Source organism: Lutra lutra, chromosome 5 (genome assembly GCF_902655055.1).
Source record: "Lutra lutra chromosome 5, mLutLut1.2, whole genome shotgun sequence".
Lineage (NCBI taxonomy): Eukaryota > Metazoa > Chordata > Mammalia > Carnivora > Mustelidae > Lutra > Lutra lutra.
This window is the reverse complement of record NC_062282.1, coordinates 119,469,809-119,495,944: the sequence shown is the minus strand read 5'-3', so window position 1 is coordinate 119,495,944 and position 26,136 is coordinate 119,469,809. Positions and strand designations below refer to the sequence as shown.

The 26,136-nt window shown below is 38.2% G+C and overlaps 1 protein-coding gene across 3 annotated transcripts in view; it reads left to right on the top strand.

The window, feature by feature from the left end:
• KIAA0825 (KIAA0825 ortholog) overlaps positions 1 to 26,136 on the top strand; it is a 407,438-nt gene that overhangs the window by 205,951 nt on the left and 175,351 nt on the right. For all 3 annotated transcript variants that reach the window (XM_047731565.1, XM_047731566.1, XM_047731567.1), the window contains one exon: positions 1,581 to 1,675. In XM_047731565.1, the coding sequence (XP_047587521.1) occupies positions 1,581 to 1,675 (95 nt within the window). The remainder of the gene's footprint in view (positions 1 to 1,580; positions 1,676 to 26,136) is intronic.

The following is a 26,136-nucleotide window of genomic DNA, read 5'->3' as shown; positions in this document are numbered from 1 at the left end:
TCTGTATAATTTAACTTTTGATCAGGTCAGTTCACCATGGGCAGAGGGACCATCTGTTCAGCTGTGTCTAGAGAAGGCCTGAAAAAGCAGGCATTTCGTAATGGTCTCCTCCCTTGCTGCTCACCCCCATCCCCAATCCACCCACTCAACGCCTTGCAATTTTTATGAATTTATCTAACTTATCAGAGAAATAATAAGAGTTTACAACTAATTATAAATAAAGCCTCGAGCTCCTATTTTAAGTGGCATGAGATAGATTTTCCTTTCTATAATCCTAAACATATTCCTGCATTTCAAATTAATTTGCAAATGATCTTAAAGTCTGGATATTTGGAATAAAGGTAATGTAATAAATACCACACATTTTTAATGTCAGAATATGCCGTTGTTTAAGCTACCTACTTCAATCATTACATTACAAAGGTCAAATTAAAGCCAAAGCATTTGAAATCTAAAGTTGTTTTTGCTTTGTTTATGCTCTTGGTGAATAAAAAAGGGAAAAGTCTCCTGACAGACTCTTCCAACCAACAGGGCAGAAGAGAAGGATTGCTTGACCTAGAGCTCTGAGGAAAATAAGAATTAAAACAATGGCCTAATTCGGGATGCAGATAATATTTTTGCCATTCCTGTTACAACCCTAGTCTACATTCATCAATACTGTAGTAGAATAAGACCTTCAATGCTGACAACCTGGGGCAGAATTCTCCTGCTCTATGACAGGATTGTGGTGCTCCATTAATCAGCAGGTGACAGGGCATAGTTCTTAGAGGATTTTAAACATTGGCCTGGACTCTCATTATCAAAACTGTTTAGTTTTAAGGAATGCAAGCATCTATAATACTTGAAAACCAAATATATTGTGTAAGTTTGAGTGTGTTGGCTGCTTCTCTGGGTTGTGCATTAGAGTGCTCCAAACCATAAATAATCATTGTAGCTGTTAAATTAGCCTCACTGTGTTTAAATAAATGGCATGTTTTATTCTGTTCTGAATTATGAGATTATCTTTAGTGGCAATTTTTCTCCTTACTCTGTTGTGAAATTACCTACTAAATGAGAAAAGAGAATGTTATTTACATTTACAGGTTGTTCTAATTTCCCCTTTAAATTATTTTCTTAACCAAAAATAGCATTATTTTCACACTCTAATTAAGCAGCGTCTTGTACTTTGAGTCATAGCACTTTTAAGTCTTTTTTTCATCAAATTTCTGGGTGCTAAAGAATAAAAACTAGCAATCGATAGATGAAAAAGTTGCCAGTTATTTCACTTTTCTTCTCAAAGAGTCACCCTCTCAGGGAAACTTGTTGGGCAAATGCCATTAGCACTTGGGAAGAATAACGACTCAAGAAATTGATTTATATTTTTATAAATAATGACTACATCCCCAAATGGATTTATAAATTAATTGCTGTCTTATTGGAATAAAAACCTTCTTCTGTGGACATGATTGATGTTATCTGTCTAAGTCCTTGTTCTGGACCCCCCTCCTTCTTAGTTAGTCTATCACAGCTGGAGCTTTAATTTACTGATCATATTAACTCTGATTAATAACTAACAATAGCATGTTCTCATTTATCAACAGTCAGCCATCACAAAATGGAACTGGAATTGGTCAGACTTGCTGCCAGATTATCTGGGACTGGATAAGATGACCTTCAGTGTACTGCTCAAAAACAGGTAATGAGATTTGTGATTTGGGGGATCTGGTTGGGGGAAAAGGGTGTATGTATGTGTATATATATATATGATATATATATCCTTTATATATTAGTTACATAAAGAGAGACCTGTGTGAAAGTATACCATGTATATTTTGTAAGTGCTGTTTTTCCATAGTATTTACAAAAGGCAGTACAAACTTTTTTCTGAGATGAAATTAGTCTGTTTTAGTCCAAATTTTAAATAAGTTTGACTTCGTGTTTATAATAGTTTTGCATTGTGCACACCAAAAGTTATCAACTTGAATGTCCTTGTACTACTTTGTATTTGTTGATAATAATTTAATGAATGCATATAAAATGCCAAGCCAAATCAACCAGTCTAATCAGGGAAACATATCCTAAAACCATCATGATTGAATTTTTTGCTTTGAAGCCAGTTATTTCGGTACTTTGTTGCTATAGTTTGTTACATGTTATTTTATACACACACACATACACACATGCATGCATGCACACACACACATACAGCCCAGGACAATCTAATAAAATGGTACTGTGATTTTCGCCGGGGAACCTACACCTACAATTTATTTTGTATGAAAGTATAAATATTTCCTTTATATTTTAGATCTATTAAGAAGGATTTTAAAATACTTTAAAGTCTTGACTGAAAACCATAAGGTGTAATCTTTAAAAATTGGATTTCTCTATCTGGTATGACATTTTCATCTAAGATAAATATGTGTGCAACTTTTTTATTCAAGTATCATTTGTTTGCTTATAGTTCAGTATGAGAAGTATTTTCTATATAATCCTTATGATGTAGACTGTATTTCTATATCTTTTCAATACAAATATTAAATACCATTTTTTCCTGAAAGACCATGATAACAGTGACGTAATAGAATCGTCAAATCATCCTTGACAAATCTGGGTACATATGAGAAAATACAAAGGGGGGAAATACCTGGTATTTCCCATAATTTCCCAGATGGAGGTTTAAAAAAGGCAGCTTTATTGTCAGTAAAACCTGTCATTTAAGTGTATGGTCATAGTGGTGTTCCTAATATTTCACCCCTGAATGAAGCTCTCCTACTCATCGTGGACAAAGCCAAACAATGTAGCTTTCCCATCAAGGATAGCTTTCTCCCAGCAAGCTTAGCACCTGGCAGGCAGTAGTTTGAGAAAAGTCCCCCAGACCTGCTCCTATCCTCTCCGAAAGTTGCCTGGGAGACATCAGGTGGGAGTGGTAGAGGAGAGACCAGGTCTTCTGTTGAGTCTGCGGTTACATAATGTTTATACAATGTTACATGTCTATCTGGAAACAAACTAGGAATGATGAGTCAGTTTTTTCCTGCTATTTGTAAAATTTTGAGTTGATGTAGGTTGACTGTACTCTGTATTACTAAATTTTTTCAGCTTTGAATTGCTGTTTCTAATCCACCAAATTGTACTTTGGGAGCAACACATCCCTCAAACCTTTCTGCATTTGCTATGTATAATATTCACTTTGTGATGAATTTTTTACAAAATTCCATGTTATTTTTGTGTAAAACTTTAGATACATTTCAGTTAGGACAATGCCTACTAAAGTCTCTTTCCCTGAGAGAGAACACATGCAAGAGTCAAGTGGGAGAAAAGGACTCCCGCAAATTTAGACAGAAGTAACAGTTAAAAACACTTCTCTTGGAAAAGGGTCATGAATATTTAATAGTAACAGCTAGGCTATCACCTTAAGAACATTGGAACTTTGAAGAATGGTATGAAAAGTATTCCACTTCAAGCTGCTATATACTATGAGCTGTAGTGAATGAACATAATAGATCTGCCTTAGAAGGATGTGGGACACCTGAGAGTTTTAATTATTTTTTAGGACTTTCCCATTTATTTTAAGAATGTAATTTATGTGACTTGATTAATTGAACAGGTAAGGAAATCATTTCTGTTATTTTTTTCTAAGAGACTCTTTTGTTTGAACTTACTTGAAAATGCTGATTTTTTTTGTTTTTAAGTAGTGAATTGGGTTTTTGACAACATGGCTATCTAAAACCGTACATTTGACAGTGAGACAACAGAACACTGAGCTTTAGAATGAGAGTTATGGTTTTTACCCTACATTCACAAGTGATATTTCTTTTTTTTTTTAACTTTATTTATTTATCTGACAGAGATCACAAGCAGGCAGAGAGGCAGGCAGAGAGAGAGAGGAGGAAGCGGTCTCCCCACCGAGCAAAGAGCCCAATGTGGGGCTTTATCCCAGAACCCTGGGATCATGACCTAAGCCGAAGGCAGAGGCTTTGACCCACTGAGCCACCCAGGTGCCCCACAAGTGATATTTCTTATGTACCGTTGTGATTTCGGGAGGTAGGCGGAGCCAAAAGAAAACCTACAGCAGTTCTGCTGAATATGCTCAGTTCTTTTTCTCAGACCTGGCAATTAAACTTGTTCTTTTTCTTTCTTTAATTGGTAGGATGTTTATACTAATCTATCCCTGCACTGTGGTTCAAGCGTGTATATGGGACTGCAAATGTCTGAGGACATAGTGTTACAAACAATACTGAACTCAAATACACATATGAAAAAAGTTGAGGAGAAGGGAGTCCTTTCTATTTACCTTTTAAGTCTTTTATGCCCGTCTTCAAATTTTGCAGCATGAGCAGACCATCTATGGACTTACCCTCTAGAGACTTCAAGCGTAGAAATCTTCTAGACTTACTCTGTAGAGAACAAGCCTAGAGTGTTCCAGAACACTCCTGGAACAGGATGGAGATGGGAAAGCAGGATTCCTGAGTTCTCAGTCCCTATTATAAGCTTACCTTAGGAAAGTTACCTAAAACTATTTGAGTTTGAATTTCCTCATCTTTAAAATGAACTTGGAATGCCTGGGTGGGTCAGTGGGTTGGGCTTCTGCCTTTGGCTCAGGTCATGATCTCAGGGTCTTGGGATCGAGCCCCGAGTCGGGCTCTCTGCTCAGCAGGTAGCCTGCTTCTCCCTCTGCCTGCCACTCCCCCCTACTTATGCTTTCTCCCTCTCTCTCAAATAAATAAAATCTTAAAATTAAATAAATAAAGTGAAGTAATGATAATTATGTATCTCCTTCATGGAGACTGTTGACATAATCAAGAATGTTAAAGGACATGGCAGTGTTTTTGAAAGTTGAAAATAAAACACATAATTTAAAAAGTATGCCCATAGCACATAGCAGTCATGTCATTGCTCAGGTAAGGAGACAATAAATGTCATTAAGAATTATCAGGGAGCTAGTGTGGTAAGCGGAGCAGTCAGGTTATACCTGATGTTACAGACACTGAGTTTAGTTTCTAGGCTTAAGCCAATAGTGAGACTCAGAACAAGTGTCAGGTCAGAGATCAGGCAGCAGAGGCATGACTGAGAAAATGGGCAAAAGGGAAGGGGTATCTAATAATCATGTGAGCCACTCAGGAGATACACAAGAGATGACCATGGGAAGGACCATGCAGACATGTGGTGGTACCAACATTATCTGTATCTGAGACAATCCCGCTGTTCATCCCACAAGCTGGTTCTATGTGGATTCCAAAGGCAGAAAAAATCATTTATTTGTTTGTTGATTTATTGATTTATTGATTTATTTGAGAGACTGTGAGAGCAAGCATGACAGGACAAGTGGGAGGGGCAGAGAGAGAACGAGAGAGAATACCAAGCAGACTCTATGCCAAGTGTGGAGCCCATTGTATGGCTGGATTCTGTGATCCTGAGATCTTGACTTGAGCTAAAACCTAGAGTCTGCTGTTTAACCGGCTGTGCCATCCAGGCATCCCCCAGGACAAATCTTTTTTTTTTTTTTTTAAGATTTTATTTATTTATTTGACAGAGATCACAAGTACCCTGAGAGGCAGGCAGAGAGAGAGGAGGAAACAGGCTTCTTGCAGAGCAGAGAGCCTGATGCAGGGCTCGATCCCAGGACCCCGGGATCATGACCTGAGCTGAAGGCAGAGGCTTTAACCCACTGAGCCACCCAGGTACCCCTCTCCCCCCAGGACAAATCTTAAAGTGACGACCTGAGCACATGGCAGGGATGTGCCCTCCGCTCACTGTCAGCCTCATCTCGAAACCTCTCCCCAGTTCATGGTATCCTGAGTCCATTGTCTTCTTCCTGTTGTTTGGATTCTCCAAGCTCTTTTTCAGTTTAGGGTCTTTGTACTTGCCGTTCCCTCAGCCCTTCATGTGCTTGCTGTCATCTTATCCATATGGAGTACATGTTACCTCCCTCCAGTTGGGTGATAAGCCGTCCCTTATCACCCAACTGAAGTGCCCCTCCAGGTCACCCGAGCGTTCTATTCTACTGTGTTTTCTTTTTCTTTTCTTTCTTTCTTTTTTTTTTTTTTTAAAGATTTTATTTATTTGACAGAGATCACAAGCAGGCAGAGAGGCAGGCAGAGAGAGAGGAGGAAGTAGGCTCCATGCTGAGCAGAGAGCCCGATGCGGGGCTCGATCCCAGGACCCCGAGATCATGACCTGAGCCAAAGGCAGAGGCTTTAACCCACTGAGCCACCCAGGCACCCCTCTACTATGTTTTCTTAATTGATCTTTCTGTTTGGTTGTTGTCTCCTCCTGCCTCCCAGGCTAGAATATATACTCCAGGAGAATAGCACCTTCCCTGTCTTACTTAAACCATGTCTTCAGTACCTAGAACAGCCATTGGACACAAAATAACTTTTAAGTAATATTTGCTGAATTAACAGACAAATGAGGAATAAGAGTACAGAGAAGAAGTCAGCCTCTGACAGACAAGCACAAAGTTGGCATTCTCTAAATGCGAGGTTGGATCAAGAGTCTAATGTAGATAGGAAAAGTCTACTGTGGAAAATCTCAAGTAAGAAAGTCATCTGTGTACATGTTCATTCTCTGCATTTTCCAGTTTAAATGAAAATCTAGTTAAAGCTCTGTATGTTTAAAATGGCTGTTTTTATTATTATGTGAAGTTTAGCTCAGATTAAAAACATGGAACACTGGTCTTTATTTTTAATTAACTGATGCAGTTCAAGTCATTACCTGTTTAGCAACAAAGTCTGTTCTTTACTCCTTGATTCAGAAATTTTTTGACATTTGAGTGTTAGGGTTTGTATTTATTAAATGATACTAAAAATACATGTTGAAAAATTTAAGATAGAGTTAGCTGAGAAAAGTATCTAACCAAGCCTTTATAAATTTGTGATTTTCAAGGCATTTGGAAAAAAATATAGTAGCTGAGACCTCAGAGAAATCCTGAATATATATTAATGATAGATGTTTTTCAATTTAGAAAGTTTGCCATTGTGGGGAAAAAAGGCTCCTTCGAGGTTCAGAAAATCAACATATATATCAGTTCTACGTCTTTACCTTTAATGCTATGTAAGAGCAAGTACAGTGATTGTACATTGATCTTTTGAATCAGTTTCTTACTATTAGTTTCTTGCTTTCTTTCTCACTCACTTTAAAATAAATCCACACTAGCGAATGAGACGGTGATTGCATTTGCAGGAGAGTTCACCAGAAGGGACACCGTATAGTCCTTCATTCATGGCGAATCTCCAGATTGCCATTTTGATATTGTTTTCTTTGTCACTGGAACAAATTTATGTTGCTTTACCTTATTTATTCCAGACTAATTCCCAAGAATTGTGGTGTTGAAAATAATCTGTGAATACAGAGGAATGGTCTGCTATTTTAACCATCTAAATATACTGCATATGAGTTTGGCTTCGAGTTGAGCAAACACAATTAAATACGATGGCAGGAACAGCAGAAGGGGTGGTGGTGGCAGATTTCTGGCTATCACTTTGGGGCCCTTCCAGGTGGACAATAACCATACATCTGAGAGGAAACGGAGATTAGAAACTCTGTTGAAAAGAGCTGTTGATTTGTGGAGTTGATTGTTTGCTTTTAATAATAATAATGATTATTAAAGGACCTTTACACTGTATCAGATGATAATGTGAGTGCCCTGGGGTGTGTGGAGAGTAGAAAATATTATCTGTGGTCTCTCACTGCACACACTGTGCTCGGCAGCGTCTGTCCTCCGGCAGCCCTGCCATTAACACGAGGTTTATGGTTGCTCACAGCAGTAAATTCCGGATGCAGCAGCCGGCTGCCTGATTATGGAGAGGTGGGTTTAAGAAAAAAGGGAAGCTGATTTTAGAAATACACACCTCCGAGCCATTACATATGTTACATAAGCCATGGCATTCAAATCTGGGTATTTGTCATGCTCTGGCTGCCTAAAAATCCCTTTTCTTCCCACCTCCCCCAAAACGCAAGGCCTCAGAGACTCAGTGACTCTCTACCCCTCATTGGCGTGTTCTCAAGCAGGAGCAGGCTTCCCTCTCATCCTTAACTCCCAAAGCAGCATGTCTAAAGTGTATTTAGGATATAAAAATTTAACACGGTGATCAAGATTTCCGGGAGCCCAGGCTTTAGTAAGTGAATGGAACAGTCCAATACCTGTGTATCATTTTATATTTGGTAACTTCTATATGTTGTCCTTTACGGTACGTAAAGTACATTCCCACAGATCTTCTTCTCTGACCCTCCCAAGAACTAGGTAATAAGACAGGTGCCTGTGAGGTTGCAAAACATTAAAAGACATTAAGGGCAGAGATGATAAGTGGCATCTGGAACTTAGAATGAAGTCTTCTGACTCCGTATATGGTGCTTTACCTCTGACAACATATTGCTGGTTAAGATTTTTTTTTCCAGTTTCATTGAAATAACCCTTGACACATAATATCGTGTAAATTTCAGCTGTGTAATGTGTTGATTTGATAACATGTATGTACTGTAAAAATGAACACCACCAAGTGGTAACCACCACCTCCATCATGGCACATCGTTGCCATAGCCTTTTTGTGGGAGGAGCGTTTCAGATCTACTCTCATAGCCACTTGCAAGTATATAATATGGTAATAACTATAATCCCCATTCCATACGTTAGATCTTCACCTTTTACCTGGAAATTTGTATCCTTTGGTCAATTTTGTTAATTAGCTGTGGGTTCAGTATAAAACTACTGACGAGGGATGCCTGGGTGGCTCAGTTGGTTGGACGACTGCCTTCGGCTCAGGTCATGGTCCCGGAGTCCCGGGATCGAGTCCCGCATCGGGCTCCCAGCTCCATGGGGAGTCTGCTTCTCCCTCTGACCTTCTCCTCGCTCATGCTCTCTCTCACTGCCTCTCTCTCAAATAAATAAATAAAATCTTTAAAAAAAAAAAAAAAAACTACTGACGATAACAAAGAGGGTGAACGTGGAGAGCATTTGCCACCTGGCTGGCATGATTTAAGTGAATTGAATACACATATTTAACTATAGATCCTTTAAAATAACCTTATTAATGAGGGACCCTATCACCCTAGTTTTCCTAGTAAGGACACTCAGGAACCTAGGCACAGAGTGCTAATTCTGGTTCCCGTCCATGCTCTTCACCACTTCTCTCCGAAGTAGACGGACAGGGTAGTCACAAAGAGAGAAGGCCAGGTTTGAGACTGTAGATAGAGGCTGAGAAAGATATTATACCTCACAAATATAAAGACATTCACAAGGAAGCTTGGGGGCTCATTTAAGTCTGTTCCTAATTTGCATAAAAGTTAGGTACAGTCTGTTCTCTTTGAAGACAGTATGCCCCAGAAGATCTTGAGGTGGAGAGGAACAATGCTTACCATTCCTTCAGAATGAGTGTGTCAATTCAAATCCTCCAAGCACATCCCAGATAGGATGAGAGGTGCAAGAAGTTTTTTGGGAGAGCTGAGCATGAAGGATAAAGTGGAGGGGGGAAGGGGAGGCAAGTGAACCTTCAGACCAAGTTGCTGATCTGATAGCTGCAAAAGGAGAGGGGAGAAGGAGGATTGGGTAGAAAGAGTCATGGGTGGCAGGGTAGTTCTAAGAAGGTTTTGACAAGGCCAATGAGAACTCCATGACCTAAGGTCACATACTTGGAGTCTCCTGTCCTACAAGAATGGGCTGGCCCTAGTACCTTCATTGTTCTCAGACACTGGCAAAAGTCTGCTTGGGAGATGTATGACCTGAACACATGGTAGATGCAGGGGAATGACAGCTTAGGGACATTCGTCCCCATGCTAACTGTAGCAGAAGATGTGGGTGGCACCTGTTTCCATGGCTACAAGAATGGGGATGCAAACAGTGGTTCTCTGGTATGTGAGATGATATGAGCATGTGTTGTGTAAGTTAATAGGAATGTGATTTAAATAAAGTTCTCCATTACTTTAATGAAGTAGAGAACAGACTACCTAAATAAACAGGTTAAATGCTATTGACAGAAATGCAGAATTGGCAACATTTTGATGAAAGGAAGGTATAATAATTTTCTCAAAAGCAGCCATGGGAGAATTTTTCACTTGTCAAGTTGAACCAAAATTCACTTTGTAATGAATTTTCACCTACCTAATTATGCATTCACATACTGGCACTTTGGAGTTCTTACAATATATCAGAAGCTATTAAAAACTTTCTTGTATGGAGTACATTCCTTTTTCAATCACTGTTCTTTAAGTCTGTCAAATTCTGTTCAGACCCCAAAGCCTCTGTGATATTTTTCTACAAAAGGTCTTAGCATAGGTTCAGCCAGGGTTTGGCTAAAGATGAAAATACCATCAACTACTTTTTAGGCTTATTTGTCACCATACAATATTTCTGTTTATGTTACTGTATCAGCATAAAGACAGGAAATGATCTCAATGAAAATATTTTCATTAAGACATAATTATGGAAGAAAGTTAAATTTTTATTAAATATAATGAAATATAACAAATCTGAACAACTAATATTCACTTTATATATTAACATTTATGATATTTCAGTACTTTTGTGGTCTGTTGTATATGAAACTAGCTAGGATACCTATATTATATTGGATATAGGATACCTTATATTGTAAATAAAATTCTCACTTTTATGTACACTGAGGATGTAGCTCTAAATTTCATTTCTCCCTCCAAAACAGGAGATCTGGTAAAAAAAAAAAAAAATTTAAATCAAGATATTTTTGTATCCAGAATATTTGTATTGATACACTTTGAAATTTATTTTGTAATAAGCTATAAGCAATACATGCTCATGTATTATTTCAAATGGTAGAAGAAGATAGGAAACAGAAAACTCCCCTCACAGAAATCCCATTCACTTATAACCATTTGAACCATTTCTGTTTTTATTTCTGTCGGTTGACAAATCTAAGGGATATGCTCCACTGCTAAATTTTAAAAAAATTAACAACTTAATATTACTGATTCCTTGCGACAAAAAATACAGAATTGAAGTTATACAACCTCCTCCTGTCCCCTCCTCTTCAAGCTCTGCTAATAAAATTAAAATTTTGCCCTTCCATTGGTCACTTTTTTGTCATAGGTTATAACCTCTATTTTTCAATTGATTTGTTCTGTGTGTGTGTGTGTGTGTGTGTGTGTGTGTATTTTTGACATAAAATAAGATTCACTCCTGGTGTATAGTTTTGAGTTGAAACATGGATAAAATTGTTTAACAATCATCACTATCAAAATGACTACAAAAGATTCCCTTGTAGTCCGTTCCTCCCTGTCTCAATCCCTGGCAACTACTGATCCATTCTCTGTCCTTAAGGGTTTCTTCTTTCAGGAATGTCCTAGTAATAGAATGATACACTATGTCACTTTTTCAATCTGGCTTCTTTTATTTGGCGTGATACATTTGAAATTCCTGGCAATTGTTTGTTCTCACCGTAGAATAGTAGTCCACTGTAAGAACATTCCATCGTTGGTTGATCCATTCATTCACCTGTTAAAGAACATTTCGGTTGTTTGCAGTATTCGGTGATTGTAAGCAAACCTTCTGTAACCATTTGTGTGTAGGTTTTGCACAAACATGGGTTTTTATTTCACTTGGATAATACCTAGAGATGGGAATGCTGGATTGTGTAATATATTTATGTTCAACTTTATAAAGAAATTGTGTCTTCCTATGCTTTGTGCTGCCTAGGAGAAATTTAAGGCCAAGTGGATTCTTTTTCCCCTTTTTTCTCCCTGGAAACTTTTTTTTTTTTAAATCATCATCTCCTTCACCATTCCTGCCACCTCTGTCATTCTGAAATGAGTTCCTGTCTGTGTGAGTCTTTGATTTCTCTTCATATTGAGTATGCCTCTTCAATATTGTGATTTTCTTGAGATGTTTTTCCCCTGTTTTTGATTATTCCCTCTGCCCCCATCCCCAGTTACATCTATATCCCTTTCTGGCATTCCTCCTAAGACAGGTGTTCTGATTTATTCTTTCCCTTGCTATTGCTACAGTCTTCATGGCCTTGGTCCTTCTGTTCTCACACTCTATCCTTTCTGCCTTTTTTTCTGCAGCAAACTCAATCACTTCTCTGGCTTTAAGGGATTATCCTATGTCTCAAAATCAGATGCATTCAAGCCTGGGCAAATAATATAAATTTGTGAAGGCAAGGTATAATACAATGTGGGGAGAGGTGAGAATATCCCTCAGGGAAAACATCCAAATTTTATTTATTTATTTATTATTTATTTATTTTAAAGATTTTATTTATTTATTTGACAGAAAGAGATCACAAGTAGGCAAAGAGGCAGGCAGAGAGAGAGAGAGGAGGAAGCAGGCTCCCTGCCAAACAGAGAGCCCAATGCGGGACTGGATCCCAGGACCCTACGATCATGACCTGAGCCGAAGGCAGAGGCTTAACCCACTGAGCCACCCAGGTGCCCCCCAAATTTTATTTAAAAAAAAATGTTCTGTTAGGGGCACCTGGGTGGCTCAGTGGATTAAGCAACTGCCTTCGGCTCAGGTCATGATCCTGGAGTCTCGGGATCGAGTCCCGCATCGGGCTCCCTACTCTGCAGGGAGTCGGCTTCTCCCTCTGACCCTCCCCCTTCTCTTGCTCTCTCTCTCTCTCTCTCATTCTCTCTATCTCTCTCAAATAAAGAAATAAAAAACTCTTAAAAAAAAAATGTTCTGTTAGCTGAAGGCAAGTCCTCAGAGTGGATTAGGCCCACCAACGTGAATCTCTAAATCTATGCCTTGGCAGCCTCTGTAGCTCCAGTTGTAATTGTTCAATGAGGCTCCGGGTCACACACACTTAGATTGTCACTGTAATAATATTTTAATGTAATAACTCTCACCTCATCTAGAAGGCCTAACATCGTAGTGACCTTCATCTGAAAACTGCCTCCTCTTGAGAGTCGTGTGATTTCTACTTGTGGCACTGACATTTTTCCAGCCTCAGTCTAGAAATCTTGAATCACTTTGCAAAGTTTCCATCTGCCTTCATCTGTGTTGTTGGACAGCAGAAGTCCCGCCACCGCCCCCGCCCACGGCCTACCCGTTTCTTAGACCCTTATTTTCTGTTCCTGAGCGCTGTCCCTCTCGACGCCAGCACCCCTTCTGCTGATGGCTAGATGGCCTGCTTTCTCTCACCTTAACTTCCAGTCCATTGATCTCGGCTCAGTTAGTGTGTTTTTCTCCTTAACATTTTCCATCATTATCAAAACCACTTGAGAATAGCATTATCATTTCAGACACAGAAAGAGTGTGTCTGTAATTTAATGCCACCACCTTTGTTTAGCTCTTTTCTCCTGGTTCCCTATATGTGTACACAACAAACACCTCCTTTCACTCCTCACTGTGAGGAGGGAGTCTATGTTCACCTTCATGGGTTCTACATTTTCACCAGACTATTTTTTGTCATTCATCAATGCAAAGATGTGATTTTTGTTTTGAATAACTTAGAGTGTTATGCCAAATTATCACAGCTCAATTCAGCTAGCCCTTCCAGATTCTGGGTTGGTTTTGTTTTTCCACGTTACACTGTCACATGGGTGCAGATTACTCCCTGCTGCTGCTAGGATAGAGGTGGTAAATAAAAGGACAGGGGCAAACTTGTGTACAAATTACCAAATATTCAAAGACGTAAAAGTAGAGTGAAATATACAGAAATATTTTCTGTTTTGAAACTTAACGGTGGCTCCCCATTGCCTACTGCACCAAACCCAAATTCCTTAGCCCCAGTTTCAGAGCCTCCTTCATCGGGTGTTTCCATTCACAGATGCCTTTTTTATAATTCCACCATCCCTTTGCCCATTCTGAAGTATGGCAATTTGTGGTTCGAGTCTTTCTCTCCGAGTCTCCTTTCTCTTGCCTGCATGATGGAGATCGTATCAGCACGTTTCTTAATGAATGTGTAGATCAAAGAAGTTAACCTCAGCAAGTTTTGGGCACAAAGCTTGGAGCATAGGATACGCTCTATAAATATGCATTAAAACCATTTTCAGCTATTGTTTGGCTCTCTCCTTTGCACAGGCCAGAGTAAGGTAAAACAAAAACTTGTGGCCGGGGATAAGATAGTAAGACACAATCTAAGCTTCCAGATAACTGTAAAATGAGGGAAGGGAGGACTGAGGAGAAAAAGCAGAAATGAGAAAAGTCAGGTCTAGAACATTCTTTACTAAGTGTTGGCTGTGGGATGCATGGTCTGGGCTCAATGTAGAAGGTAAGCTCAGGAAGCTGAAGCCTGGTTATTCATGAATCTGAGGCAGGACAGGTGTGAACAGAAAGGGCCAATATTTAACAGTCAGTCAACCCATGAGTCTGTGTACCTATTCCTGTGTTCAGCTGTAGATTTGAGTTACTAAGAAATCAGGATGTAGACATGGGTTCTGAGTCGAGTGTACCAGCATCCATGACGAAACTTGATCTGGACACTGGTTCTCAGGGACAGGGGCTCCTCCTCATTGCCTGACCAGGACTGAAGTTCACCCCAGATCATTGGCAGACTGGCGGCTCCAGAGGAGAAGACAGACACAGCTGGAATAGGAGAGTGGCTGTCGGGAACTTAAGCACTTCCTCATATCTGTATCACTGATGCTGCCACCTTTTCCTGGGTTTGTCTGCTGTGCTCCCCTTGACTGTCACCACTCAAGTCTGCTCTTCACTTGCTGAGGCCCACCGTCAAGCCCCTCTCCAGGCTCAGAGATCTCAAAAATCCCCCATTTTCCAAATTCTCAGGGCATTTGTAGACCATTACACATGTTAACATACAGCATGTGCTACCCTAAATGTTCTCTAACATTTTTTGATTTTCTGTCTTCCTGGGTAGAGAGTTAGCACCCTGAGAGCAGGCCGCTCGGGCTCTTCTTGCTTGATGCTTGTGCTATAAGGCTCAGTGTTCAAAGAAGCACAGGGCTGTGCAGGTCATGCTTTTTGGTTCCTAGTCTCAATGTACTGTTTTGGAATGACTTTCATTTGCTTTTAGGCCTTTTTGAGGTAAGGAAAGGATCACCAACAGAAAGAGGCTTTGTTAATTCATTTATTAAAAATTTTATTAAACTATTTTAAATTACATATATGCTCAGGTGAAGTGAATAATATGGCATTGTGGACAGTCAAAGTCACTAATCCCTTGTTCTGCCTCACTATGTGCCTTGCAATTCCACCCACCTGAGGTAACAAAACTGTCCTTTCCTCTCATTCTCATTTAAATCTTAAAATATCCTTCAAGCGTTGTCATCATTCTGAATAGAATCTTAAAAGAAAAAAATATCAGAATGAACTTAGTGATTTAGAAAAATAAGAGCTAAAAAGAGAATATTCTAGCTTTCTATAAAATGAAAATTTTTAAAGGCACAGAGATATACAGGATTTAGTGATTGACCTGGAAGCTGGTGATTCCCTTATGGTCACATAGTTGATAACTCCAAGTTAATCAATTAAAACCTATAAATAGAGTCCTAGGATGAAAGAATGGGTCTTTGGAAAGGACTCAGCAACCCAATTAAGTTTTTGTTGTTTACCTGTCTCACTTGCCTAGTAGGCTCTCTTCATCAGGATTATGTTTTTGCTACATTTGTGCATCTGATTTAGCCCAAAGCCATAGAAGAACATCTACTTGTCCATTTCAACAATCACATCTCTAAAGGACTTACAGATAGGACTTCCGGGAAATAGGTAACTTTGTATAAAGGACAACCCAGACTTTAATTACTTCGCTATGCAGAGAATACATTTGGCAGCAAAGAAAGTAAGGTATTCTATAACCCGCAAAATACATGGTGTTGATTATGAGAACACTTCCATTCCATTATTCAGTCCAGCAAGACTTCGAGTAAATAGATGGGTCTGTGACTGTTTGTTCATTCATCCATCCATCAAACATTCTAGGCGTAGCAGATAAAGAAATGAGCCAGACACAGCCCCAGCTGTCAAAGAACTCAGAATCTAGTGGAGAAGACAGACTAAAAAAAAATCAGTGGCTGGAGCTATACTAGAGGTTCACGCAAGTTACCATTGAAATACAGTGGAAGATCGCAGAGCTAACTTAAATGCTGGAGCAGTCGGCAAATATACCCAGGACATGGTCATACTTAAGCTGTGTGTTGACCGTTGAACCTGAGTCAGCCAGGTAGCCAAAGTGAGAGGCAGTCTAGTGAGAGGGTTTGAGGTAGATAGTACCACAACAGAGATAATTCAGCTAAGGTAATGGTCTCTCAATACACTTTTTCATGTTTAAATCAATTCTGATCAGAACATGTAGGCACAATGAATGGTAAGCTGCTGAGGACAAAGTCAGATGCTGAATTGAGTGAGGAATGGTACGGGGAGAAAGGGGCACCTGTCCTATTTCGGTTTATAACTGAAGAATATTAAGAGTTGCAGATTCTTTCTTTTGAATCCTTGGCCTCGCCTGACCCTGAAGGTTTTCAGGCATGTGTAAGCAATTGCAGGGCCTGTATAATTCATAGATCAAATGGCCTTGTAGTCTGTCAGTAAAATTCTATTTGCCTTCTATTTATATGGCTTGGATGGGACATACCTTCATGAGGGCACTCTTGGTACATGATTGATGGCTCTTCAGACAAGCTGTGCGAGTTTAATACTGGCCTTGGTCAAGTATGAGAAGTGCACGTGATTTGTCTTGCTCTTAATCTCTCTGTGTACTTGCAGCTTGTCCTGGGGCTGTGCATGGTTTTTCAGTGCTTTGGTTTTTCAATGGATGGTAGAATTGCCTGACAGTGATGGGAATGCCCAAGAGAGATAGTGATGCTTCCAACTAAGTGTGTTCAGGTTTGTTGCTGCAAACTTGCTGGTCTGAGATGGCCTAAGTGACATTTCTAGACCCCAAAGGGTTCCTGGAGCAGAAATGAAGTGCAGTTGTTTCCCAATTACTTGTTCAGTTTTTCTCACTTAGCAAATAATCTAACAGAGATTTTAGGACTGAAATTGGATTTTAGCACAAGTACGTGCATGTCAGCTGTGGATGTTTGCGCAGAACGACTCTGTGAATGTGGATGGTATGTGTGATGTTAATGCATTCATTGGAAATAATGTTATTTTTCACAAAGGAAAAACATTCGTAATTTTGCTACAAGGGAGAATATTTGCTTCCTCTCACACATTTTATTTAATAATTTTACTTCTTTAAAAGCAAAACAGCACACAATTTGAAAATGAAATTTCCCCAAAGTGCTCAGTTTGCTAATATGTTTTTCATTTTCTTCATTATGCTATAGTGGAATGTTGCCATACTTTGAAATGTGCAACTTATCTCCCTGGAGGCAGCAGATGGTGTGACTAGTGTGTCTTTTGGTACAGGATTTATCATGAGAGATGGCATCTAGCATTGGGTGAGAGGGGGGCCCTGTCCTCAAAGAGCATTGACTCCCACCCTGATTACCTCATTACAACATTTATGTTAATTATTTTTAAATGCAAAGAACTTTCAAAAATGGGAAGGTTTTGGCTCTTTTTAAAACTTTCTTTTCCTTAATTTGTGTAAGAAAATACTTTATGTAAAAATTATTTGAGTTGTTTCAATTATATTTGCAAGTGTTTTCTCATTGCCTCCCTAGTGGAGGACCAGCTGACCTCTTGGGCAGGGCTTGGTTTTATTGCTATTTCCATCCTAATCTGTGATCTGGTCTTCAGCGTTGAAAGCTTGACAGTTTCACTTCATATAGGAATATTGGTTCACAGTAACCAAACTCAACAGAGACTTTTGTAAAATCCAGGACTCCATTTTACTAATGTACAGTGAAAAGTAAACTTCAAGCAGATCTGGTAATTCTCTCCCTCTAGGTGAATTGACATCAAAAGCTAGGTCATGACAAAAAGGTTTATTTGGGGAGTAGAAGTAGGCCATCCCTCCATGAAGCTATGCCTGCCATTAGGACCTATTCACATGTTGTGAGTCATGGTGTCTCTGCTTCTGTACTGTGCTAACAATTTTTTATTCTTTCTGCACATTTTTAGTATCCTGCTGAACTGCTCTGTGACATCATCTCTTTAAGAAGAACAATGTAGAGGAGGAAACACTTCCTTCCCCTCTACCCTCCTAGGTTTGATAGTTGGGTCTATGAAATAAACTATCAACAGGGAGATTGATGGGAGAAAAGGTAAACAAACATATTAATTTCTAATATTAGTGTGCATCGGGGCATTATGGGGAAAAATGTGAATACCTCAAAAAATGGTGAGATTTGAAACCTTATATACCCTCTTAATATAGGGAAAGGGAAGAGGGAAATTTAGGCCACTTAGGAAAGATGAATGCACCCTTAGAAGAATAGATGGGAAGTATGATAGTTGGTGATATAGTCTGCCTGGGGATGGTGTCAATATCTAGTCTCTTTTGTAGTAAGAATCAATCTTCTCTGGTTGATTAAACTCTCCTGGATGAGTTTTATGATGACTGAGTTTCTTTTGGAGGACCTGTCTTTAGGCAGATAAGGTTGTTCAGGGAAAGCCCCTCCCCACATCTGCTGTTCTTCAAGTGTTTGTTTGTTTGTTTGTTTGTTTGTTTAAGATTTTATTTATTTATTTGACAGACCGAGATCACAAACCGGCAGAGAGGCAGGCAGGGAGAGAGGAAGGTAAGCAGGCTACCTGCGGAGCAGAGACTCGGGGCTCAATCCTAGGACCCTGGGATCATGACCTGAGCTGAAGGCAGAGGCTTTAATCCACTGAACCACCCAGGCGCCCCTGTTTTCAAGTGTTTTAAGCTCAAAACAATCAACGTACCAAAGTGTCTTATTTTCAGGTGGCATGTCCAAAAGTCTTGAAAGAGCTATTAAGCACTTAACCCTCAAAGATGAAATAGTTTTGAGTGCAAAATCCAGGAAAACAATTTTTTGTTTGTTTTTGCCCTCTAGTGATATAATCGTTAAGCAATGTCTGCCACAGACAGGAGAGGGGAATGATAGCTTCAGTGATGATGTTTGCTCACCTTGACTTAAATCCTACCTTTATTATATATAATCAGATAAGTACTCTGTTTAGTTTTAAGAATAGCATTCTGCACTCTTGGAAATTATTTGAGAATATCCTTCTAGAGCTAGATAAATTCTTAATTTTCTCATTTTATACATCAGAATGCATTTGTCTTGAGGGACTTGCTAAAGTCTTGGAGGGGGCTGAGCAATGACGCAAGCCCAGGGTTTTTGACTAATGATCCCACATGTTTTCTTATAAACCATAATAGGCTGAAGAATCCCACAAACTGATGATTCCATTTTCTAACTTAATTTGAGAAATCTCTTTTCTCTGGTAGGATTAAATTTTTTATCCTTTGAAGTCAACAAAATAAACATGAGGGTTATTACATAGAGCAGTATAGAGAGCAGTATAATCTCTACATATGTAGTATAAACTATACATATATGATATATAGAGAGAGCAGTATAATCTTGGATATATGTTAGAATTATTTGGGAAATATTAAAAAACAAAACAAAACACAATGCTAGGCCTCCACCTGATCAATTAAGTATGAATCTATGGGGTGAGGTACAGTTATTGATACTCTGATAAGTTTTCCATGTGATATGATTTTGTAGCCAGGATAATTAAAATAATTGATATAACTATCTGAAAATTTGTTGAAATGATCAAACACTTAGTAAATGCTTAAAAAGTCATTGTTGACATTGTTGAAGGAATCAATATTTTTACCAGCCAAAATAATTTTTCTAAATAAGAATCAGTTAAAAATTAAGATTAGTAGAGTAATAAATATTTTTCATTCTGTAATTCTAAATACAGGCATCAAATAGGAAATTGGAAAAATAGCAATGATACTGATGATAATGATGAATTTTTTTTCAGATTATTGCATGGTAAAAAAAAATATTTCTTTTCATGTTTTGGGTAAAATGCATAGAAATAGTATTTACTCTTTATTCAGTCAGTTTCAATTTCAGTTGAATGGAAACATGGTAGTAGAGATCTGAATAAATGCAATAGAAATAATGCAGGTGTGCCCTTTCAGTTCAGAGGACTGTTCACTGATAATGTGTACAATGATGTAACAGTTGAGTTAATACCATGAATCAGAAAGTGGTCATTGCTAGAATGGAAATTTTTGGTCCTTCACTTGTCAGTAGTACTGGGATTGTTGTGATTCCATCTGCCACTTAATGATAGCTAACCTTGGAGTGCCTAGGAGGCTTCAGCCTTTGGCTTCCATCATGATCCTGAGGTCCTGGGATTGAGCCCCATGTCAGGCTTCCTGCTCAGTGGGGAGTCTGCTTCTCTCTCTCCCTCTGCTGCTCCCCCTCCTTGTGTTCTCTCTAATAAATAAATAAAACCTTCAAAAAAAAAAGATATCTAACCCTTTGTACTGTGTATGTAGCTGCTAGAAGGGAATGCTGATCCAAAATCCAAAATAAAGAACAAGTATGTAGCTTTAAGAAGAATTTTAGTATTTACTTAAGTATTATTGATGTTTGGAACATTCATAGGGCTTCAAAAAAAAAAAAAAAGCTATGGTATGAAACCATGAAGAGAGAAAGTTTCCCATCTTACATGTTTCCTTAATATCTGACTACTTTACCCTGTACTAGACTGTTCAGGCAGTAGACCTCAGGTTATCTGCTCTTTTGAGTTCTGTCCTTCTCTCCCTCCCTCTCTCCCTTACCCTGTCTCTCTCTTTCTCCACCACTTCTTCTCTCCTCCCCTTTCTTCTCTAGTTCACATTTTGTTTTAAGATGGGGAAAAGCTTTAAATGTCTTTTCAATCTCCAAAGCAAAACTGGGGAGAAAGCAATTCAGTGCTGCCTTGCACTCAAGAAGTTGCAAGATTATTGCACACATTTAAAATGGACCAACCAAAGTTGAAGTACTTGAAACAAGCTCTAAAGTTTCCAATCAGATTCACCACTTATCGATAATCAGAGTTAATTGGCTATCCAGTCATGAACTAGAACCTTCCCAGGTCTGATGAAGATGTGTATTGTTTCTAGCATAAGAGCTGGCACTGTAGAGAGCCATCATACAGCACAGAGAATTCAGAGTTCTCACTCTAAAAGTTGACACTGAAATATGTCATTGAGGACAGCTTTTCTCGTGATACTCTTCGGAGTGGCAGGTTATGACAAAACTACATTCATGTTACTTGAATACATCTTTTGTCTAGTTTTACATGCTTTTTGACTTGTCTAGAAAATGACATATTGCAGTTTTCATTAGCTTTAACCAGGTGTGATTTTCTTATGGAAGGTACCTCAGCAGGACTGCAGTTTAAGGCGAATAAACCAGTGAAGCTCAGAAAGGCCACAGCCCTCCTTCAGAGGGTAGCAATGAGCTGAAAGACTCATTAATCAACCACGGAGTCACAGGTGTGATGGCTTGCCTACAAACTGCCAACAGACTGTGAAAGTCACATCAGACAGGCTAAATTGTCAAAGTAGACCCATCCATAAACATTCTAACACAGCAAAATTCCAACTCTTTTGTCTTAAAGATATGATGTTTGAAATGGCAAATTTTCTCCAAACCTCCTATAAAATATTTTATTTCATAAAATGCAAATTTCTTGAAAAAGAATCAGATTTGGCATATTTTTTCATAAAAATTTGTTAGTGCCTTTATTTCTTATCTGATTTTCCTTAATGCTTCTTTACTCTCCTTTATCTTAAAAATCTGTTCTTACAGTACATCAAGGGGTGGACCGTGGAATTTGCGAGTGTCAGTGCTCTATCAGTTGTGAAAATCTACTTTTAAGCATATATGTGTACTTGATCTGTGCCACTCAGAAGAGTTTCATTAACGAGGAAATGTTTGTAGATTTTTTTAATGAAAGAGGTATGTAAAGTACTTTTTTAACTAAAAGAAATTCTCTAAGTTAACAGCTCAGTTTTTTTTCTTTCTTTTGATCTCCAAGGAATCATAATTTTTACTTTGTTTTAGGTTATTTCTTTAAAATTATTATATCACAAAAGAAGTCAAGTTAAACCTTAAGTTTGGTGTGTGGTTTTTTCAGGAGCTTTGCCACAAAATGATAATCAGTAACTTTACAAATGAATATATAGTTTATTTTTGGAAGGGGAATTTCAGTAACTCTAGTGAAATATATGTGATGGCCTTAAGTAAGTCTGATGTTCGGAGATCTATTCTATAAATCCTGAGTAATTTCTGTTTTTGCTTTTTTGTGCAAATGGAATACATAACACCGAAGGATTCTTTTTTTTTTTTTTTCCTCATTGCAATTTCACTCCCATCAACTTTCAAGCATTTGAGAGTATATTGGTGTTCATTGAGCAAAGGAAGTAGAGTATAGTGTGGTGCAATTAGAATTTGTGTAGGTTCTCTAGAAACTTGCCCCTCAAAGCTTGGCCCATGAATAGCAGCCTACAAATGCAGAACCTTGGGTCCCTCCTAAGACCCACTGAATGAAAATCTGCATTCTTATAGGATACTAAAGTGCCTCATCTGCACAATTAAAGCTGGAGAAGCATTAGGCTAAGGTGAGTTGGACCATTCTTTCCTCTTACTAGTTTTTACCTCCATTTAAATATCATCCTAGTAAATACCATTATAAATCAGAGTTCTCATATAAAAAATATAATCAGACTCTAATTTTCTGGATGTTTAAGCAATATCAAATACAATGAATATTAAGTTAAAAATAGAATTAAAACCCTCCAATTACATTGTTTGAGGTGGCATTTAATGTTTTAAATATAACTAAGTGATCATTAAATATTCAAAGGCCAATGATAATACGCCAAGGCATCTATGTAATAAGTCTGGATATCTTTCTCTAGTGTAGGAAAGAGCAGAGCATGCAAAAAAGTGGAGACATATCTTGTTCATAAACAGTTATAAATCATATTTTCATTGACTGGAAGGCAGTTATGAAGTTCTAACATTATTTCATAGCCTTGTGTTATCTTTTTTAAATGTTTTAATATGGAAAAAGGCAGAAACATTCTTTAAAAGAACTGGATTTTTACAACATCCTCTATGAAATTGTTTACTTGGGTTAAATGCTTTCTTCTATTGCCAATTCTAATTAAGCCTAAGGCAAATGAAGTATATTATTTTTCATTTCTTTAAATTGTTTCTATGTCCCTTGGGAAAAAATAGGAATATTTGCGCCACATAGACTGGAATGTCAAAAGAAGACAGAAATCACAATTTATACTCAGAGAGTTATACCCTAATTCACATTCCTTGTCAGTCTCTGTTCTGCCAAAATAGTAGTAGGTTATATATAATAAATTCCCATAAAATACTGTGATTACTACTCTATGTTGACTTTAAGTTGATACTGAAGAATTACTTTAAAAGAGTTAGGTGGGAGGCAGGGCAAGGGATGGATTTGTTACAACTAGAAATTAATAAGTTACTTTGTGGCCTGTGTTATGGTTGCCCCAGTAAAATTGAATAAACTTTGGTATTTTTACAGTTTGTATACCCCCAAGTTTCTTCTGGGAATTCTTAGTGAGAAAGACATCAAGCTGATTTATTTTAGGTGTAAATACTTGCACAGAAGCCGCCCTCAATAATGACTTCTTTTGATTTGAAAATAGTGGGAGGAACAATAGCAATAGAAGAAAGTAGTAATAGGAAATGAAAGAATGAGAATTATGTACTGAGAGTTAACTGAAGTATTAAAAATTCTATCCCATCTGCAATCCTTACTTAAGTAAGTGTGATGGAGAATAGGAAATAATATTATATGATACATAGACAAGTACAGTATGTAATAATGATAAAAGTTAAATTTCCAATGAAAACATAAACGCACTTTTAAGTTCCATTTACATACAGTTTTCTATGCTCGTATTAGCCTCAAAACATTTGTTGGAACATCCTCAAGGATTGTCTCCCCGCCCCATTTTGCTGTCTGTGTATGTCAGTACATAACTTTGAGCAACTCTTCTTGTTGACAAAGACTAGAAGAGCTGTCACATCATAGTCTCATCATAGGTGGAATATACAACTGACTAAACTTCATTTTAATGGAAGTATGCATAAAACGATATTGTCATTGGGGTCATTAGAAAGTATGTCTTGAAGTAAGCCCTCATGACCGTTTTTTTTTTTGTTTTTTTTTTTTGTCTACATTGTTAGTGACTGATAATTTTTCTATTTTAATAATGATACACCCCCTTTAAAAATAATGCAGCAATGTTCCTTTGTCATACTAACAACTCTGAACCACATTTATTTATTTTTTTTTTAAAAATGTTATTTATTTATTCGACAGACAGAGATCACAAGTAGGCAGAGAGGCAGGCAGAGAGAGAGAGAGAGGAGGAAGCAGACTCCCCGCTGAGCAGAGAGCCTGACATGGGGCTCGATCCCAGGACCTTGGGATCATGACCCAAGCCGAAGGCAGAGGCTTTAACCCGCTGAGCCACCCAGGCGCCTCTGAACCACATTTATTTTTTATTTTTATTTTTTTAAAGATTTTATTTATTTATTTGACAGAGAGAGATCACAAGTAGACAGAGAGGCAGGCAGAGAGAGAAGAGAGAGAGAGAGAGAGGGAAGCAGGCTCCCTGCCAAGCAGAGAGCCCAATGTGGGCCTCGATTCCAGGACCCTGAGATCATGACCTGAGCCGAAGGCAGCGGCTTAACCCACTGAGCCACCCAGGCGCCCTCTGAACCACATTTAAAGAGACATCCACACTCCCACCAGTAAAGTGTTAATGAAATAAATAATAAAAAAGTATAATGATTTCTACTGGAATAATTACATAGGTAATTTAACAGTAGATTTGGATGAAACTGGGTGCATTTGTACGATGTACAGTTAAACCTCCATAAATGATACAGAAAAAAAAATTAAAGACTGTCCCATTGTCTTTTAAACACAAAAGGATTCTTTAAAAATGTTAAGTAGTAGCAATTCTTAAAAGGAAGATTCTTCTCTTTTATTATTCTAATAAATAGCTCTTTTAAAATATTTAACTAATTGTTGTTTCATGACTTTACTGACTGTCCGCTTTTTAAAAATATAGCTTGATACCCTCACAGCGAAGATATGAATCCACTCTACTTGTTTTTCAATTTTATCAATTAAAATGAGAGAGTGAAATACACTTTTCTCAAATAACTTAATTTGGGGCAGTTTTCAACTTTATCTGTACTTTTTGGAGCTGGTTTCTCCACAAAAGTATTCTTGACTCTCCAATTATAACAGATTTAAAATGTGAAGAAATTCTCCTAAAGGAAAGAAAACAGAACCTGATATGTTTAAAGCACTGTTCCTTGACTGGCAACATGCTGTATATTTTTATATATAAACTTTTAATCCTCAAAAAACTTTCTATAAAACACTTGTCAGGTTCTTAATTACAAAGATAGGAAAGTAGGTTCAAAGAAGGTAAGCATTTGCCGAATGTCACACAGTCTGTACATGGGCAGGCTAGGATTTGAGTCCAAGGTTGGTGGTTAGCTCCAAAGCCCACGTCCTTTTCACCTCAGACTGCTGGCAAAATGCAAGTTGAAATGACATATGATGCGAATATCTTGTTTTCTGTGAACATGTATGTATGTCATATATATGTTTTTAAAGATTTTTATTGTAGAAGTAGAGTAGAAGTAGAACACTCAGAAAATGATATAAATGTGAAGTTCTACAAATTATCCTAAAGCTCACATTCATTTAACCACCCCTGATAACCAACACCTAGGACTATAACATTGCCAGCACCCTCGAAGTACCCCCCCATTGCTCCCTTACAAACACTGACCTCTCCCTTCTCCCCTAAAATTAACTACTGTCTTCCTTCTAACACTGTAGTCCAGGTTTATGTTTTTTTGTAATTGTAGTAAAGTATATAGAACATAAAATGTACCATTTTAGCCACTTTTTTTTTTAAAGATTTTATTTATTTATTTGACAGAGAGAGATCCCAAGTAGGCAGAGAGGCAGGCAGAGAGAGAGGAAGGGAAGCAGGCTCCCTGCTGAGCAGAGAGCCCGATGCGGGACTCGATCCCAGGACCCCGAGATCATGACCTGAGCCGAAGGCAGTGGCTTAACCCACTGAGCCACCCAGGCGCCCTCATTTTAGCCACTTTTAAGTGTACGGTTGAGCAGCATTAGGTAGATTCACACTATGGTATAGTTTTCACTACCATCCATTTCCAGAACCATCCATTTTCACATTCTCAAACTGAAACTAAACCAGTTAAAAAATAGCCCCCTATTTCTCTCTGCTCCTAGCCCTTATCTCTGTGAAT